The sequence below is a fragment of the Malus domestica genome, chromosome 06 (assembly GCF_042453785.1).
Source record: "Malus domestica chromosome 06, GDT2T_hap1".
Taxonomy (NCBI): domain Eukaryota; kingdom Viridiplantae; phylum Streptophyta; class Magnoliopsida; order Rosales; family Rosaceae; genus Malus; species Malus domestica.
In genome coordinates this window covers 29639300-29655912 of record NC_091666.1, presented here as the reverse complement: position 1 = coordinate 29655912, position 16613 = coordinate 29639300, and the positions used below count along the sequence as shown (strand labels likewise).

Genomic DNA, 16613 nt, shown 5'->3' with positions numbered 1-16613 from the left:
GCGGGTTTGACCCACTGCATTGACTGCCTGGGGGCGAGCGCTATTGTGGCGATACCCTTGGTTATCGGGATAGTGTCCCTTACTCTTTTTACTGAAAGGAGAGTGGTGAGGATGGAAATCCTTCCTCTTGCCTTGAAATTGATATGTCTGTTGATTCGGTGAAGCATTATGCAAGGCATGGGGAGGTGCCACTGCTGTTTGGAAAGTCGAGGTCTTCTCATTTAGGTGAGTCTGGCTTCCACCTCCCACTTGTTGATAAAGGATGGTTGTAGGGGGTTTCTCCTGATATGTCTTTGCCTCGGCGGAGGCATGGTTATAAGCCTGCGCCATCACCTCAGAGTAAGTCTTCCAAGTATTGGCATTGATCATGTATTTAAAGAAACAATCACGTAGGCCTGCCGTGAAGGCTTTGAGGGCAGTCTTGTCGTCTGCCTCGGCACACCGGGAGTATTCATGGCTGAAACGGCCAGCATACATACGTAATGACTCGTCTGGCTTCTGGCGGATAGTGTACAAGTCATCTGCAGAGTGCAAGCGATCGGTTTGGAAAATGTGTTGGGAAACAAATAGTTTCCTCAATTCCTCAAATGAGTCTACCGTCTCAGGTGTAAGACGACAATACCAATTTAGAGCTCCACTAGAGAGGGTGGAGGGGAAGAGAAGACATCGCTCTTCGTCGGTGTGCATCCGGTATGCCATGGTGGATTCAAAGAGGTTAAGGTGCTCAATCGGGTCCTCTTTTCCAGTATAAAGTTGCAAGCCAAGCTTTTGCTTTGTCTTTGCTTGAAGGGGGGTGTTGAGGATCCTCCTTGTAAGAGGGCCAGGCCTGGGTTGGTTCCAGTCAGGTATTTCAGCCTGACGTTCAGCCTTCAACTTGTTTACTTCCTCAAGAAGTTGTAGGACAAGGGGGTCCTGAGCGGAGTTATGTGTCACTGGAGCTTTCTTTCGTAAATCTCCATCTCCTCTTGGAATTAGGAAGGTTTGATCAAGGGCATGTGATTTTTCCCTGGACTCGCTGTACTGGCTTCCAGGGTATGTCTGTCGGAACACCTCTGAGTCCCCTGTACCCTCATGTCTCTCTGGGACTTGTTGCCCCTTCCCCAAATTGGTGGCCGGCTTGGGCCGTGGCAGGGGACCGAGTCTCTCAGAAATCCTTGGGTCATTAATCTTTGAGCTTATATGGATGGAATTCTCTCGACGTTGCTTCAGGAAATCCCGACAATCGCGAAAGACGGCTTTCGATCCTTCTGCCCCTTCAGCAAAGAGGTGTCTCCCTCCACTTCTCATGGTTCGGGTCGAAGCAACTGGGTTAAGAGAAGCCTCATGTTGATTATCAAGTCGAGGGGTAATCTGTTCCCTATCAGGGATATCTATGTCGAATGCATGTGACCCTCCATGTTGGAGGGCACCCAGTTGATGGTTGACTTCCACGGGGGCAACAAGCTCGCGTGTCTGAGCTTGCCTAGCTTCGTGGAGTGTCTCGAAGAGCTTCTCATATTGCTCCTGGAGGACCTCATTCCTCATTGCTATCTTGTTGTTCTGAGCTTCCAACTCATCGACTTTAGCTTGAAGAAGAACTCGTTTTCCTTCCTTCTTTCGTTGCTTCGCACTATGTGCAAGGGGGGTGTCATTCTGTGTGCTGTGGCTTCCTTCGCTTCCCATGTTGGAGAGGGATGCCTGGTCAAAAGAAAGTGTACGAATGATAGAAACCAGCTTGACACAGCTGAAGAGAGTAGGAATAAGTGTCGTTCCCACAGACGGCGCCAAATGTTGATGCACAAAATCAGCGAAGACTTTGGTACAACAGAAAGTGTCAGGTTTTGTGACCTTCGCTTGGTTGCTTCGGTCACTAGTGAGGATAAGTATGTAAATGAATAGAGACAGAGAAGCAAACACAGGATGTACGTGGTTCACCCAGATTGGCTACGTCCACGGAGTAGAGGAGTTCTTATTAGTAGTGAAGGGCTTACACAAGTACAAAGGATCAAGCTCTCAATTTAGTGAGTTCTTGTGAATGATTTAACACAAAATGGCATTAGGCAATATTGTGGGGGAATGACCCCTAGTTATAGAAAAACTTGTAGCTTTGTCACATTGACATGTGTCATGTTATGATTGGTTCTTGATGTTGACACGTGCTGCGCTCTGATTGGCTTCTAATCTTGACACGTGTCGAGTAGTGATTGGCCTCCTGGTCGGAGGGGAACTCTTCTGGGTCCTTGACAGTATAGCGTTGGCCGGTGCTCGGTAGTTTCGGGATTGGTCAAGTATGGTACAAACAATATTCATATCAAGTATGAGCATGCAAGACTCATTAAGTTTTGTGAATATTAAAAAAAAAAAAATCATGCAACACTTACGACGTGGCATTCGCCTTAAGTGAAATTACAATTATTAATCACAAGAAACCCCACTCAATTTCAGGATGACATTCCAACAGAAGTTGCATCAAATTACTTGTCTAAATATCCTAATGGTGATCAAGCATTAAAACATATAGATAGTTTAAACACGATGATTAATAATTCAAAGCAATATGCTTTAAGCAAATTGAAAAGAAATTACATATTCATACTAAGGCTCGTGGACTCACCCTAGTAAAAGGAATTAGTTACACATATTTATAATTGAAAAGTAAAAATATTATTAAGAAGAAAAGATAGAAAAGACCTTTGTAACAAATTGTCAAAAGCTCCTAAGCCGAGATCTCCAAGTCTAAAAACATTTTGGCCCTAGAAAAAGACCCAACTAAATATATATAGTGTGCACAAATGATCTAAATTAGGTCTCCCAACAAATTTGGAAACCCAATTAAAATAATAAACTAGGAAACACAATTCTATCCAAACTTGGATAATCTAGGTAGCCAAATTTGGAAACTCAAAATCAAGCCTACTAGGTGGAGTTAGAAAGATAAAAATGTCTACATTTTATAAAAAGGACTTTCCTGAAAAAACGTCATCTTGAATTACTTATGGCCCAAACAAGAACAAAATGTAAAGCTGCCAGCACTGCATGATCAACCTTCTTTGATTCGCTACGGTCAAACGGCTGAGAAATAAATTATGAAACTTTGACACAATCATCTTGAAAGACACATGAATCTACTCCAAAAAAATTTCATTTCATCATTTTTTGCTCAAAATAAATTCACATGTTCTCCAATTAAAATATAAAGTAAAGTATCAAAATTCTCACAAAATAACAAATAAATTACTTTAGTCTAAAGTAAGGATCGAAATTGGAGCTGTTCAAATGAACAGTGTTTTGAGATGGATTTTGAGTTATTTATAAAATTGCCGGTTTGCCACTGCCTTTTCTGTTTCAGTCAATTACGATTTATTTACGAAATTGCCATCGCTTCTCCGGTGCATGTGTCGACCTTCGTAGAAAGGGTTCCGTCGGGCTCAATCAGAGTGGGTTGAGGGCAGTTTGCAGAGTGACAAAGGGTACTCCGGCCTCCACACCAAGGCCAGCATCAGCCCCACCCTCATCCTCTCCAACATGTATCAGCGCCCCGATATGCTCACCAACCCCGACGCCGACCCCTAGGGCTGAGCCCTCGACCCCCGCAAGATCCAGGACAACTTCGAGATCCGTCAATTTCTCTCTCCCTCTCTCTCTCTCTCTCTCTCTTGAAAATACTTCTCGGGAAAATACTTCAATTTTCTGGTAATCTTCTCCCCTTTCTGTAAATTATGAATTTTATTGTCTTCCTTATATAAATTGATTCATACATAAGACGCTGCATGTTTGAAATTCCAATAATATTCTAAAGAGGATTTTTATGTTCATTGAAACTGCAGTTCATATAATGTAGGAGGATAGTTTGATATAGCAGTGGTCATGGTATCTCCCTGAAGAGCTGAAGAAGGAACTTGAAGATCCTCATAGTAGGTAAGGCAATATAGTCCTGTCCTTGTGTTTTGATTTCTCTTAAGCCACCAGAAAACATCAATTTGGCAGCTAGCCGCATGGATGTATTCCTTATCTTCTTCTTACCCGCATGTATTAGGTACAGTTTTGGATGAAGTCGTGGAAAAGAGAAGCTGAAATCTGGAAAGTCTGGTATCACCTTGTATTCTTTTGTTTTATAGTTTGTTTTGTCAGAAACTCCAAGAACAACTTACGATTTGCGAAGTGAAATGACTGTTATTTTACTCCTTTTCGTTTGTGTTTTGTTTTTGCATATACGTTGAAAGGCTAATTTTATGCAAATTCAATATTAGACAAGTGTACAACAGACGGATCTCTAATTCAAAGGTAAAATTGTATAGGAGCAGCAATGTCTGAGGTCACATGGTATATGGCTCAAACCAATAATTGTTTGGCCAAACTGTTGTATTTGTCGGTTACTAATAATGAGCATTCCCTATAAGGTTGTATAAAGTTGGCCAGGCCAAATTTTCTTTATGCTGGGATATATTTAGCAGCATTAACTTATTTGAAAACTTAGATTTGCACAAACACAACATAATCTTTGCGAAAGCATGTATTTGATTGATGTATTATATCATATATATTAACAGATAAGCAATGCTCTAGTGGGAGTCGACCGAAAAGACTTGATGAGGAAGCTATCAAAATTTATTTATGAGGAAGAGAAAGCTCTTGAGGTGAGGTTTTTTTTGTTCCCTGATTCATCTTAGTTTAAAGCAATGAGAAAGGTCAAGTTTATGATAGTTTCTAGATATGTAGATTGAGAAATTATCATTAAACTAAGATTTTACATGCACTTCCAAGGCCATTGTGCGTGGGTTGTACTTTTTCTTTAGGGTGCTATTTGTTTTTTCTAAGTGGGAACTTTGATTGTTCAATCCTGTATATTTGGAGTAGATATTTGTATCCTGAGCCTTACCCATAGGAGAATTAGGAGTTAATCCGTTCTCAGAATATTCAGTTACATCTTTTTGGTAAATTCACATATGTTAGTTGTATTTGATCTTGATAATGGATGTATGTTTACGTGAGCAAACACATTCATAAATTCTTGATGCATTATTAAAAGTTACAATATAGTTCAAATCCTTTGAATCATGTTCTTGAATTTTACTATATGTATCTTGTTCTTTGCATTTCGTTATCCGAACTCTGTTATTTGAATTTGGTTACTGGAATCGTGTCTAATGTTTGATGTGGTTAGTGGCTTTGTATGGCTGGCTGGTGTGATTTGGGAGTGTTTTTAGTTAATGGCAGACATAGGATCTGCTTGAAATGTACTACCTACTTGAAGAGTCCTGATTGGTGGGACGAAATTGACAGAAGTCAATTTTGAACAAAATTTATTTGTTGTTTTAAAATCCATAATTTCCTTATTTGTATTGTCTGCTCAACTTCGGTTTAGCCAAAATGGTGTGTTTTCCTACTGAGTTATCTTGCATTAGATGTAAAAAATTGTAATATTGTGTTTTCTTACTGAGTTATCCGTATTGTATTCTGTCTGTTTGATCCAGCTTTCGCATAGAGTACATTTGGGGTCCTACAATTCCTGTGTTGAGCTTTCAGTGCCCAATTGAGAGACAGGGAAGTGTGAATAGATCAAAGTTTAGGATTTTTGTTTGGCCACCATTGACGAAGTGTGTTGATGCACAAAATCCGATGGATCTTGGACTAGCGTAAATCCGACCGTGAATCACACAAGCGCACGAGAACACAAAGATATATCGTGGTTCACCTCAGGTTGAGGCTACGTCCACACTGGTGTTGATTCCGTTTCACTCTGTAAATGAATGTTGAATATACATGGAGGCTCTAGAGGCAGTGTCTGATCTCTTGGTTTCCCTCTCTCTCTTCTTGAGACCCCCCTCAGTGAAGGTGATGAGGATCCCTTTTATAGAATAAGAGTTTCCTCTTCTTACATAAATCATGGGCTCAGTAATGAAGCCAATGTATCGAGGCCCAATATATGGTACAACAGGAGTCCTTCAAGTCTTCAGTCAAGAGAGTCTTTTGGCTGGAGACTTCAAATCCAATCCATGTGCGGGCCGAAGTGACTAGATGTCCAGAACTAGTACTCGACATGAGACGGTGCTTAACGTCAAGCAATACTTAGTTAGAGGTAGCACATGTTGCGAGGTTGCTCGGCTAGAGGCAATGCTCTCAACGAGGCGGTTGCTCGGCTGGAGGCGGTGCTCGTTGCGAGACGGCTCGGCTTGTGGCGTTCTTCATCGCGAGTATGTACTCGACGTCAGCGTGAGCTCATTATGAGTTAATTCTCGACATGACTCGGATCCGCTTGTTGGGTTTGTATATGGGTCTATGCCTTGGCTGGAGACTTCAAATCCAATCCATGTACGGGCCGAAGTGACTAAATGTCGTCCAGAACTAATACTCGACATGAGACGGTGCTTAACGTCAAGTAATATTCAGCTAGAGGTAGCACACGTTGCGAGGCTGCTCGGCTAGAGGCAACGCTCTCGACGAGGCGGTTGCTCGGCTGGAGGCAGTGCTCGTTGCAAGGCGGCTCGGTTTGTGGCGTTCTTTGTCGCGAGTATGTACTCGACGTCAGTGTGAGCTCATTATGAGTTAATTCTCGATATGACTCGGATCCGCTTTGTGGGTTTGTATATGGGTCTATGTGTCGGATCCACGGATCGGGTCCACAAGTCGGGTCTTTAAGTCGCGGCCATACGTAGGGTCATCGAGTCGCGGCCGTCTGTAGGGTCTTTGAGTTGGGTTCATAAGTTGGGTCCGTGAGTCGAGGTTCGAGCTCAAGGGTGTTCAATTTCGTAGGTGCCCAAACGAATGGGTATCCAAGCTCACGGGTGTTCAGGCACATAGGTGTCCAAATAAGCAAGTGTCTGAGCAAGTGAGTGTCTGGTCAGACAAGAAATCACCATTCAGACTAAATCTTTGTCACCATTAGCATGTGGCTCAGTGATCTATAGGCTGATCCATAGTGTTGACCACCATAATTTTGGTCCTTGTTTAATCAATAAATTGTATGAGTATCGTATACAAGCAATCAATCATTAAAGTGTGCATATTGCGGGTAACATCACACATAGATCATATAAACATACAATAATGTAGTATGCCTCGTGAAATGTGTATGACAATATAATTTAATGAAATTTAATAATGTAACATAGAATGCGTGTGGTGTGGTTGCCATGAATTTATCTCCTTAGTGGGTTTTTCCAAACCGACAGTGAGACAGTGGGTAATCAAATAAAGGCTAGCTCAAAGTTTTATTCTAATATTTAAATAATGAATAAAATATTCTAAAAAATGATTAAGGTTATAGCATTTTAAAAGGAGGTGGCCGACAATATCAAAGGGTAATAATACTAAAGTTATGATAGGAATGATTATGGTTTGAGATGTGATGTGTTTCTGGTCAACATAATATTAAAATAATAAACAATGAGCTGGAAAAGATGATAACAATGCTTTTATCTCATTTGTGAGTTTTTTCGTAGGTTTGTCAGTGGGATAGTGGGTTGTACTCGTCCCCTTCATGATGAAAGTTTCATCATAACATTTAAATAATAAAGGTAGCTTAAATAATGAATGTATTGGTCAGGAATGATTAAAGATAAATAATAAAATATTAAATAAACAGTGATAATATTAAACAAATCATTTGAGAAAAGATAAAGTTCTTATCTTCTTCCATGTTCTCCCGTGGGTTGAGCATGACCGACAGTTGTAGGATGCATGACCTGCTCGCGGCCAGCGTTGACACTGATTTTTAGACGAGTTATCCAGCGTCGGCATCGCTTGGGTTGAGAAGTGATGACAGTTTTGAGTCCCCCAGAAGTAAACTGCATGGCTCCAGCAGATAAAAAAATCCATGAACTGTGTCTTCGTCAGGCAGGCCAGGCCGTTGCAGCCGTCGATGTTCATGGCGCAGGAACCGCAGATCCCTTCCCGGCAAGATCTTCGAAAGGTGAGGGTGGGGTCCATCTCGTTCTTGATCTTGGTGAGGGCGTCAAGCACTATGGGCCCGCACTCCTTGAGGTTGATCTCGTACTCCTTGAGCTTCAGCTTTTTCGGGTTGTCCGGGTTCCACCGATAGATTGAGAATGTTTTGATGTCCATTTTGTCTCGGGACTTGAGGTCCACCTGCTGGGCCTGGGCCTCCAACGCCATAGCCCGGACACAGGCGTAACGAAACGATACCGTCGTCGTTGATCCCGACGCCGCCGCAGAAGCTATGGCCCTCCGTATCAACCTCGTCGCCATTGTTGCGTCTTCGAGCTTCAACAACTGCGGACAAAGAGAGAGAGGCTGTGATTGTGTTTCCATTGCTGCTGCCGTGATCGGGAGCTGGAGCGGAAGACATGGGTTTTGCAGTGACTGTACAGGTGTTTGGTTCTTAGGTTTCTACAGATTCACGGTGGAGGTTGTGAGGTTTAATGAAAAAAGTAGAGAGAATCGACATAGCTTTTCGTATCGATTCCCACAGACAGCGCCAAATGTTGATGCACAAAATCCGGTGGATCTTGGACCAACGTAAATCTGACTGTGAATCACACAAACGCACAAGAACACAAAGATAAATCGTGGTTCACCTCAAGTTGAGGCTACGTCTACACTGGTGTCGATTCTGTTTCACTATGTAAATGAATGTTGAATATACATGGAGGCACTAGAGGCAGTGTCTGCTCTCTTGTTTTCTCTTTCTCTCTTCTTGAGTCCCCCCTCAGTAAAGGTGAAGAGGATCCCTTTTATAGAATAAGGGTTTCCTACATAGCATTTCGTATCGATTCCCACAAACGGCGCCAACTGTTGATGCACAACAGATTCACGGTGGAGGTTGTGAGGTTTAATGAAAAAAGTAAAGAGAATCGACATAGCTTTTCGTATCGATTCCCACAGACAGCGCCAAATGTTGATGCACAAAATTCGGTGGATCTTGGACCAACGTAAATCTGACCGTGAATCACACAAACGCACAAGAACACAAAGATAAATCGTGGTTCACCTCAAGTTGAGGCTACGTCTACACTAGTGTCGATTCTGTTTCACTATGTAAATGAATGTTGAATATACATGGAGGCACTAGAGGCAGTGTCTGCTCTCTTGTTTTCTCTTTCTCTCTTCTTGAGTCCCCCCTCAGTAAAGGTGAAGAGGATCCCTTTTATAGAATAAGGGTTTCCTACATAGCATTTCGTATCGATTCCCACAAACGGCGCCAACTGTTGATGCACAAAATCGGGTCGATCTTCGACCACAATAAAACCGGCCGTGAATCACACAAATGTACAAGAACACAAAGATATATCGTGGTTCACCTCAAGTTGAGGCTACGTCCACACTGACGTTGATTCTGTTTCACTGTGTAAATGAATGTTGGATATACATGGAGGCGACAGAGGTAGTGTTTGCTCTCTCCTTTCCCCTCTGTCTCTTCTTGAGTCCCCTTCAGTGAAGGTGAGGAGGATCCCTTTTATAGAATAAGGGTTTCCTTCTCTTACATAAATTATGGGCTCAGTAATGAAGCCCATGTATCGAGGCCCAATATATGGTACAATAGGAGTCACCTAAGTCTTCAGTCAAGAGTCTTTTGGCTGGAGACTTCAAATCCAATCCATGTGCGGGCCAAAGTGACTAGATGTCGTCCAGAACTAGTACTCGACATGAGACGGTGCTTAACGTCAAGCAATACTTGGCTAGAGGTAGCACACGTTGCGAGGCTGCTCGACTAGAGGCAATGCTCTTGACGAGGCAATTGCTCGGCTGGAGGAGGTGCTCGTTGCGAGGCGGCTCTGCTGGAACCATGCAGTTTACTTCTGGGGGACTCAAAACTGTTATCACTACTCAACCCAAGCGACGTTGTCGCTAGATAACTCGTCAAAAAATTAGTGTCGGCGCTGGCAAACTTGCCGCGAGCAGGTCATGCATACTACAACTGTTGATCATGCCCAACCCACAGGAGAACATGGAAGAAGATAAGAACTTTATTTTTTCTCAAATGATTTGTTTTGTTTATTTAATATTTTATTATTTATCTTTAATCATTCATGACCACTACATTCATTATTTAAACTACCTTTATTATTTAAATGTTATGATGAAACTTTCATCATGAAGGGGACGAATACAACCCACTATCCCACTGTCAAACCCACGGAAAAACTCAGAAATGAGATAAGAGCACTGTTATCATCATTTCCAGCTCATTCTTTATTATTTTAATATTATGTTGACCAGAAACACAGCATATCTCAAACCATAATCATTCCTATCATAACTTTAGTATTATTACCCTTTGATATTGTCGCCACTTCCTTTTAAAATGATATAACTTTAATCATTTTGTGAATATTTTATTCATTATTTAAATATTAGAATAAAACTTTGGACTAGCCTTCATTTGATTACCCACTGTCTCACGGTCAGTTTGGGAAAACCCACTAAGGAGATTAATCTATGGCAACCACACCACATGCATTCTATGTTACATTATTAAATTTCATTAAATTATAGTCACATACACATTTCACTAGGCGTACTACATTATTTTATATTTATATGATCTATGTGTGACGTTACCCGCAAGATCCACGGGATTTTGTGCATTAACAAAGTGAAAGGTAAGTCTTCCTGAATTTTATTATTTTGGGTTTGAAAGGAATGACAAATGAAGTTGGTCATAGTATGTTGTAGTAGGTATACTAAGGTATATCGTTATCAGAGTTTAGTGTGTTGGATTCAAAATATTTCTAAAATCTCTTTTTTTTTTTTTTTGGTATTTTCAGTGAGGCCAAAAGAGAAGAGTCGGTTGAGAGAAAAAGAAGTCTCACGGTGAGAGGCCAGTTTCATTTGTGATGTATCTCGAATGCTGTTTGTTATTCCTTTATTTTATTTTTATTTTTTTTGGTATTCTTTTGAAGCTACAGTATTTGTTAACAACTGTTTCCATTTCTACATACCCTAAACCCTCTCTGGAAATTAATTAAAATGATTTCTGGTACATGCAATATATGTTACAATTGTTATATGTGAATTCATATCTTTTACTCCCAAAACTGGGATTTATTAGTTCATCCAAGTATTTTGTAAGTTGGTCCGAAAAATCTCTTTTACATTAAGCACGTCCTTAGATTTTTGGTCAAATGGGACATGGAAACTCAAATGTTGTTTGTTATTCCTTTATTTTTTAGTATTCTTTTGAAGATCTGCATGTCGATTGCTGCTTCTGTTTCTTATACAAACACAGTATTTTTTGCGATCACAACTTTTGTGATCAGAAACGTTTAAGGTCATCCAGTTAATTGTACAATGGGTCTTGATGTCAGCTGAATTGAATGTAAATGAAAACTAAGCTGCTGATCCTACCAGCCCAGTTCACCCATCTCTTGCTTATTTAAATTAATTGAAGATGCCTATGTTTATACAAGTTCTTTTCACAAAGAAACGTATATTATAGTTTCACTTTAACTTGCTTTCGCACAGGGGGAGGTGTCTGGACATGTAATTGGGGTGTCATTACTCACTATTTTTTTTTATCCTTATCTTCTATATTAATATCACCATTTATTTTGGTGCTCAATGAGTGGTTTGGCAGATAATAGATAAAGGTTTTAATGCATTCATGTAATGTTATTGTAGATCCACTACATTCTTCAAGAAGTCCGATTTACAGAACCGGAGCTGTTTAAGTACATGATGTCCCAGTTTATAGCTGAGGTTTGATAAACTTATTTAAAAAGGGTCAATATGATCATTGCTGATCCTTAACATTTAACTATCAAAGCTTGAGTTTATATATGTCATTTTAGGGATGCTTAGGGCAGGTGTAGGAAAGGAAATGAAAATTGACATTTTGAAGCTTACCCTTTGGTTGGTGGCTGAGAAAAATGGGGGAAAAGGAAAAGAAAATTGTAGTGTTGAGTAGCTCAATGGTGGTGTTTATGTAGTGCATTTTTTTTTTTAAATTAAGTCTAAATGCATTTTTGTTTGTGTGTGAATCTGCCACAGATTAAGTGCACTGCACTGTCATAGATTAAATCCATTATGTTGTCGCAGGTTAAGTTCATTTCCCTGTGTCCATTTGTTTTCACCTCAAATTCTTACTCTGAATCTCTCTTTTTCGCAGTTTAGTTCGGCCACCATCTCTTATCTGCAAAGCGAAGAAGAACTCAGCAGATTGTATGTTACTCCTCCCCAATATTTTCTGTATGTTTTCTTCAATTATTTGTTTTTGGGTTTGTTTCTTTCCCAAGAATAAGAAAGAAACAGGAAAAATTAATATTGGGTAGTTAATTTATGTTGGAGTGTTATATTTATTCAAGACATCCAGGGGAATTAGGTACTTAATTGATTGATGACCTGATTGAATTTCTTTGATTTTTCTGAAAGAATTTGTTTTTTATTCTGGGGTTTTGATTGTTTTGTAGGCAAGACTGACGCCGATGATGCCGAATGAAGCGGAACTGATGAGTTTTGGCAAGATTTTGGAGAACAACATGACAGTGGGTCAGTGTAAATTACCTTTGGTTGGATTGGTTGAGGAATTGTCGTGATGTGTGTTGTTGTACAGCCAGCTATGGGAAAATCTAAAACAGGTAATGTTTCCGTTAGGAGCTTAATCTTGGGTTTTGTATTAAGGGGTTGGGTGGCCTAAGACAAGAACATATTAAATTTGTTGTTTAGCGTGCTTAAACTGGTAGGGATGATCAGAATTGATGTTTTTAGTTATTAAAACGTGGTATTTATCCTGAATACTACACCAAGGGGACAGGGGTTGGTTAGAACTTTGAACCCGGGATGCAGTGGGGCTAAGAGAATTACCCTCCCTACCTGGCCAATCAATCACTTGCAGAATTGTTAAAATCCCTCTGCTAAAAATATGAGCTTTGCTTCATGTACTTTATTTTTACTGTGATGTGGAAATAGTCTTTACAATGGCTTATTTGTGATAGTTGATGAAGAGGTTTGTGTTTAAGACGAGAGTAGTGCAGTCTCTTTCTTGCAGTGAAATATGTATTTGTGAATGTGGGTTTGTGGGATTTGCTGCTTTGATAGGTGAATATCTTTGTCCTGCAACTTTTCCTTTCAATTTGATTGAACAATTAGTTTGCAACATGCTATCGTGCTTTGTCTATTGTTTGGTATGAAGCTGAATTGCAATGTCTTTAACCCTTTTTATATTTTTGGCAAAGTGTCTTTAACCCTTTTATTCACCCACTGTAAGCTTACTTAGCTCCAGCTGAAGCCATTCAAGTCAAATTCACAAACTTATTAATTAATTTAAAAGTTGGGAAAAAATTTTGGAATGCTTTTGCATTCATCCATGCCACAATGGTAAATTCAAATTTTTTTGTCCTGCCAGATGGACCCAGTAAGTTCATCAAACCCAGATTTTACTAGTGTTGATGGTGCGGCTGTAGTGGAGGGGAAATAAGAAAAGTAAATCCACTGTTTGATTTTACAGTTTTCTTCTCCTGTGTTATGCTTCCTAACCTTAGTTCTATATTATCTTATTCAGGCAAATGAGAAAACTGAATACACTATTTCATACCTGGTGGTTTGTGTTCTAACAATAAAGATGTGCTTCAGGCTGTTTCTTCAATCAGCAAGAATAATTGGAACAGGTATTAACATCACTACAAAGACTTAGTTTAGATAAGTAAGAGTAAGGTCACTTTTATACTTTTGCTTTTAAACGGAATTTAAAAAATGATTGACCATCAAGTACTTTGTCAAAGTATTTGGTCTAGAAAGCATCATGTTCGATGATCTTACTACTAAATTCATTTTGTAATGATTCAATTTCATGTTTGATGATGGTAATTTTTGTTGGTTTTCTATTCAGGTTGAACCAAAAACTCTCCAAGATGCCAATTTTCTTAAAGGCAGTGTTAAGGTAAATTTTAATTACCATTATTCCACATGGTATACATTCTGAAAACATCTTTGACAAAATTTATGATCTAGGAAGCCTCTCAATAGCTTTTGGCATTTGATTCAACAGGTAATGCACTGTTTCCTCCCTAGATTTCTCTGTTTCGTCCACTATATCCACCAGCCAAAAAGCACAAAAGCAGTTCCACTGAACACACACACACTCACACACACACCCCCACAACTGACCACCCCACCTCCATTTCAGCTCAGCTCAGCTCAGTTCCGGGTGTCCAAATCAATCAGTTTTCCAACCCATCCTTCTGAAAGCCATGCCTGCTTGCTAAGCTTCACAATCCCGAACCCGGAAATCCTTTCAATTTCTCAGTAAAACTATATTCGATGGCTTGAATGTCTTCAGGTACTTTTCTGTTTCTTTTGGTTCCTTTTTTTTTTTTGTTGCTTAAATTCATGTGATTATCTGCTGTTTATTTTAGCATGGATTTTACTATCACTCTTACTTTCAGAGTGCATCTCAATATTCTTTGATCTTCATTGCTTTTAGCTTTACCTTCTGACTAGCCTTGCTATATTGAATCAGTGATAAAATATATATGTATATAAGTGGTAATATGTGTGTGTGTGTGTGTGTGTGTGTGTGGATTGCACAGATGCTCGGACATGCCACCCATGCCTAAACATTAGAAAAGGTTTGTTCTCCTTAGTTGGTAATAGAATTTGGCATCTTTCAGTGCACGATGAAGGTATATTGTCAATAATAAAGTTGGGATTGTTATTATGAGAATTTGTTTAGGAATTGAGAGATTGAATTGCTGTTTCGGAATTTGGAAAATTTCTGTCTTCTGTGTGATCATTTTGGTTTAGGAATAGATAGATTGTTTTCTTTGATGCATAATATTGAATTTGGATGGAATTGATTAAATTTTGTGTTGTTTTAGTCCGTTGTGTATATTAAGTCCGTAGTCAAAATTAGGGACTGTTTTGTATAATTTTCTACATTCGTGATTGTTCGACATGATAAAAAATAGGGTTTTTTTGGTTTGCTGATTTTCATGTGCTATGTATTCATGATTGTTTATTTTGTAAAGGAAATGCGGAATATGATAGAGATGCAAGCAAATTTCTAATCTTTGTCTATCCGGTTTTCACTTTGTTCAATTTGATCTGATTTATCCTCCTTTGCGTTGCTTTTGAGGAAACCAAATTAAATTTGCCCTTCGATCGTTGTATGTCATGCTTATGTTCTCCTTTATTGGGAGACTGATTTACTGTTTAAAATTTGTTACATTCTCTTGAGTTGCCCTTTCTGTTGGTTCTGAAAAAGCAAACTGACATGTGGATTTCTGTCTTTCTATATCATGCTTATGTTGAAATGTTATACCTGCCAAAACCATATGTTGAAATGTTGGATTGGTAAATGTTTTTTGTTGTTCTGTTTTTAGGACTTCATTAACCGTTTAGAAGCGGAGCCGACGATGCGAGAGCAGAAGGGGAGCAAGCATGTGAGGTAATTTTTTATATTGAATTAAGTGGTTCTGAATTCAGTCAAACATTTGTGTGCAAGTTTGCAGTGATATTATTGTAACATCAATCCTAAAATGTATTGTGTCAAGAACCAATAAAAGGAATGTAATGTGTAAGTGCATTTGATCATTCAAATGCAAATTTTTTTAATTTTTAGAATGAGTTGCAATTAAAATTAACGGACTGCTGAGCAGAAGTTTAATTAATTCAGTTTTGATAAATGATTGAAGGTTTCTCTATGATTCTATTGCTGTTTTGATAATTATAAGTTTAGATAACTAAAGAGAGAATGAAAATGAAAGCATAGAATATGGTGAATAATATGTTGGTATGTGTGTGTGTTCTATTCGGGAGAATCAGTTGCTGTTTTGATAAATTGTAAAATTTATTTTGCTTGGTCTGAATGTACGTCCGATTGCTTGCCTTCCCATAGATGGGTAGAGTTGGACATCCAGAAGAATTTGTTTGCATAGGAATTTTTTTTTTCTTTTCGCTATAATCTGTTTTGTTAAGGGTGATGATAAAGATTTATCAATATTGTTTGTTCGGAGTTAGGTGGAAATTGGAAGGGAGTAAATTGTGATCGTTTATGCAGCATTTGATAAAATTGGGAAATAAGATTGGAGAAATAATGTTAACGGTTTGTAGATGCTTAGGAGACTGTCTGGGGCTGCTTAAATTTTATATATTCAGTTGCATAGAGTCGACATGACATGCACGACAATGGTCAGATTGCCACCCTTAGTTGATGGTATTATCTTTACAACACATTCAAATTGAGGATTTAGAAAATCTAATAATAAATCTGAAATATATGTTCCATGCTTTTTGTTTTTATTTTGGGTTAAAAAGTTGGAGATTTGGATTGGGATTTACCTTTATTAACCTATAATATTGTGCTCAAGACACCATCTTGGGAGTCTTAACATGATTGTTCTTCTATTTCATAGATTCGAAATGTGTTTAGTATCTCATTTAATTGGTGTACCTATGCACATTTAACTCAAATTTAATATGATTTGGTCCTCCAATTTCTCTGAATTGCTAACGGATTTACTTTCTTTGGAAATTTCAGGAACTCTGGTTGTGGGAGGAAGAAGCTGGTTCCTTGCTATTTTTAGGTATACGATTATGTGCCCTGATTGCATGTTTATTTATCTTTGCAAAGCTTTCGTACTTGGATTTTAAATATGTGATTGGTTTGTGAAAAATAAATGAGAAGACTAATCATGGGGACATTCTTATTCAACTTAAATGTGTTTTATTCATCTGAT

The 16613-nt window shown here is 39.0% G+C and overlaps 1 protein-coding gene across 50 annotated transcripts; it reads left to right on the top strand.

Moving 5' to 3' along the window:
• Positions 1 to 3321: 3321 nt before the first annotated feature.
• On the top strand, positions 3322 to 16588 carry LOC139197104 (uncharacterized). 50 transcript variants are annotated; one of them, XR_011582208.1, is made up of 15 exons: positions 3322 to 3672; positions 3807 to 3897; positions 4016 to 4068; positions 4530 to 4616; positions 10707 to 10752; positions 11560 to 11637; positions 12047 to 12099; positions 12348 to 12515; positions 13283 to 13359; positions 13439 to 13544; positions 13766 to 13816; positions 13888 to 13924; positions 14063 to 14215; positions 15258 to 15322; positions 16415 to 16588. XR_011582208.1 is itself a non-coding variant. In XM_070823769.1 (15 exons), exons 3-8 carry the CDS (start codon positions 4028 to 4030, stop codon positions 12355 to 12357), a joined length of 357 nt encoding a protein of 118 aa, XP_070679870.1. In that variant the 5' UTR covers positions 3322 to 3672; positions 3807 to 3897; positions 4016 to 4027; the 3' UTR covers positions 12358 to 12515; positions 13283 to 13359; positions 13439 to 13544; positions 13766 to 13816; positions 13888 to 13924; positions 14063 to 14215; positions 15258 to 15322; positions 16415 to 16588. The 50 variants fall into 50 exon arrangements, 20 of the variants coding, with proteins under 20 accessions (XP_070679870.1, XP_070679864.1, XP_070679860.1 ...); XR_011582206.1 differs by lacking the exon at positions 11560 to 11637 and adding an exon at positions 4203 to 4263 and having other exon boundaries at positions 12047 to 12126; XR_011582202.1 differs by lacking the exon at positions 13283 to 13359 and adding an exon at positions 4203 to 4263 and having other exon boundaries at positions 13892 to 13924; positions 14068 to 14215.
• The last annotated feature ends 25 nt before the right edge of the window (positions 16589 to 16613 follow it).

What these genes read in the sequence shown, in the direction of transcription:
- LOC139197104 (XM_070823758.1), top strand. Translation starts at nt 4,028, where the DNA reads ATGAAGTCGTGGAAAAGAGAAGCTGAAATCTGGAAAGTCTG. An exon ending in GCTGAAATCTGGAAAGTCTG is followed by an intron (nt 4,069 to 4,202) that starts GTATCACCTTGT and finishes ATACGTTGAAAG; the next exon opens with GCTAATTTTATGCAAATTCA. An exon ending in AGGAAGAGAAAGCTCTTGAG is followed by an intron (nt 4,617 to 12,051) that starts GTGAGGTTTTTT and finishes TTCGCAGTTTAG; the next exon opens with TTCGGCCACCATCTCTTATC.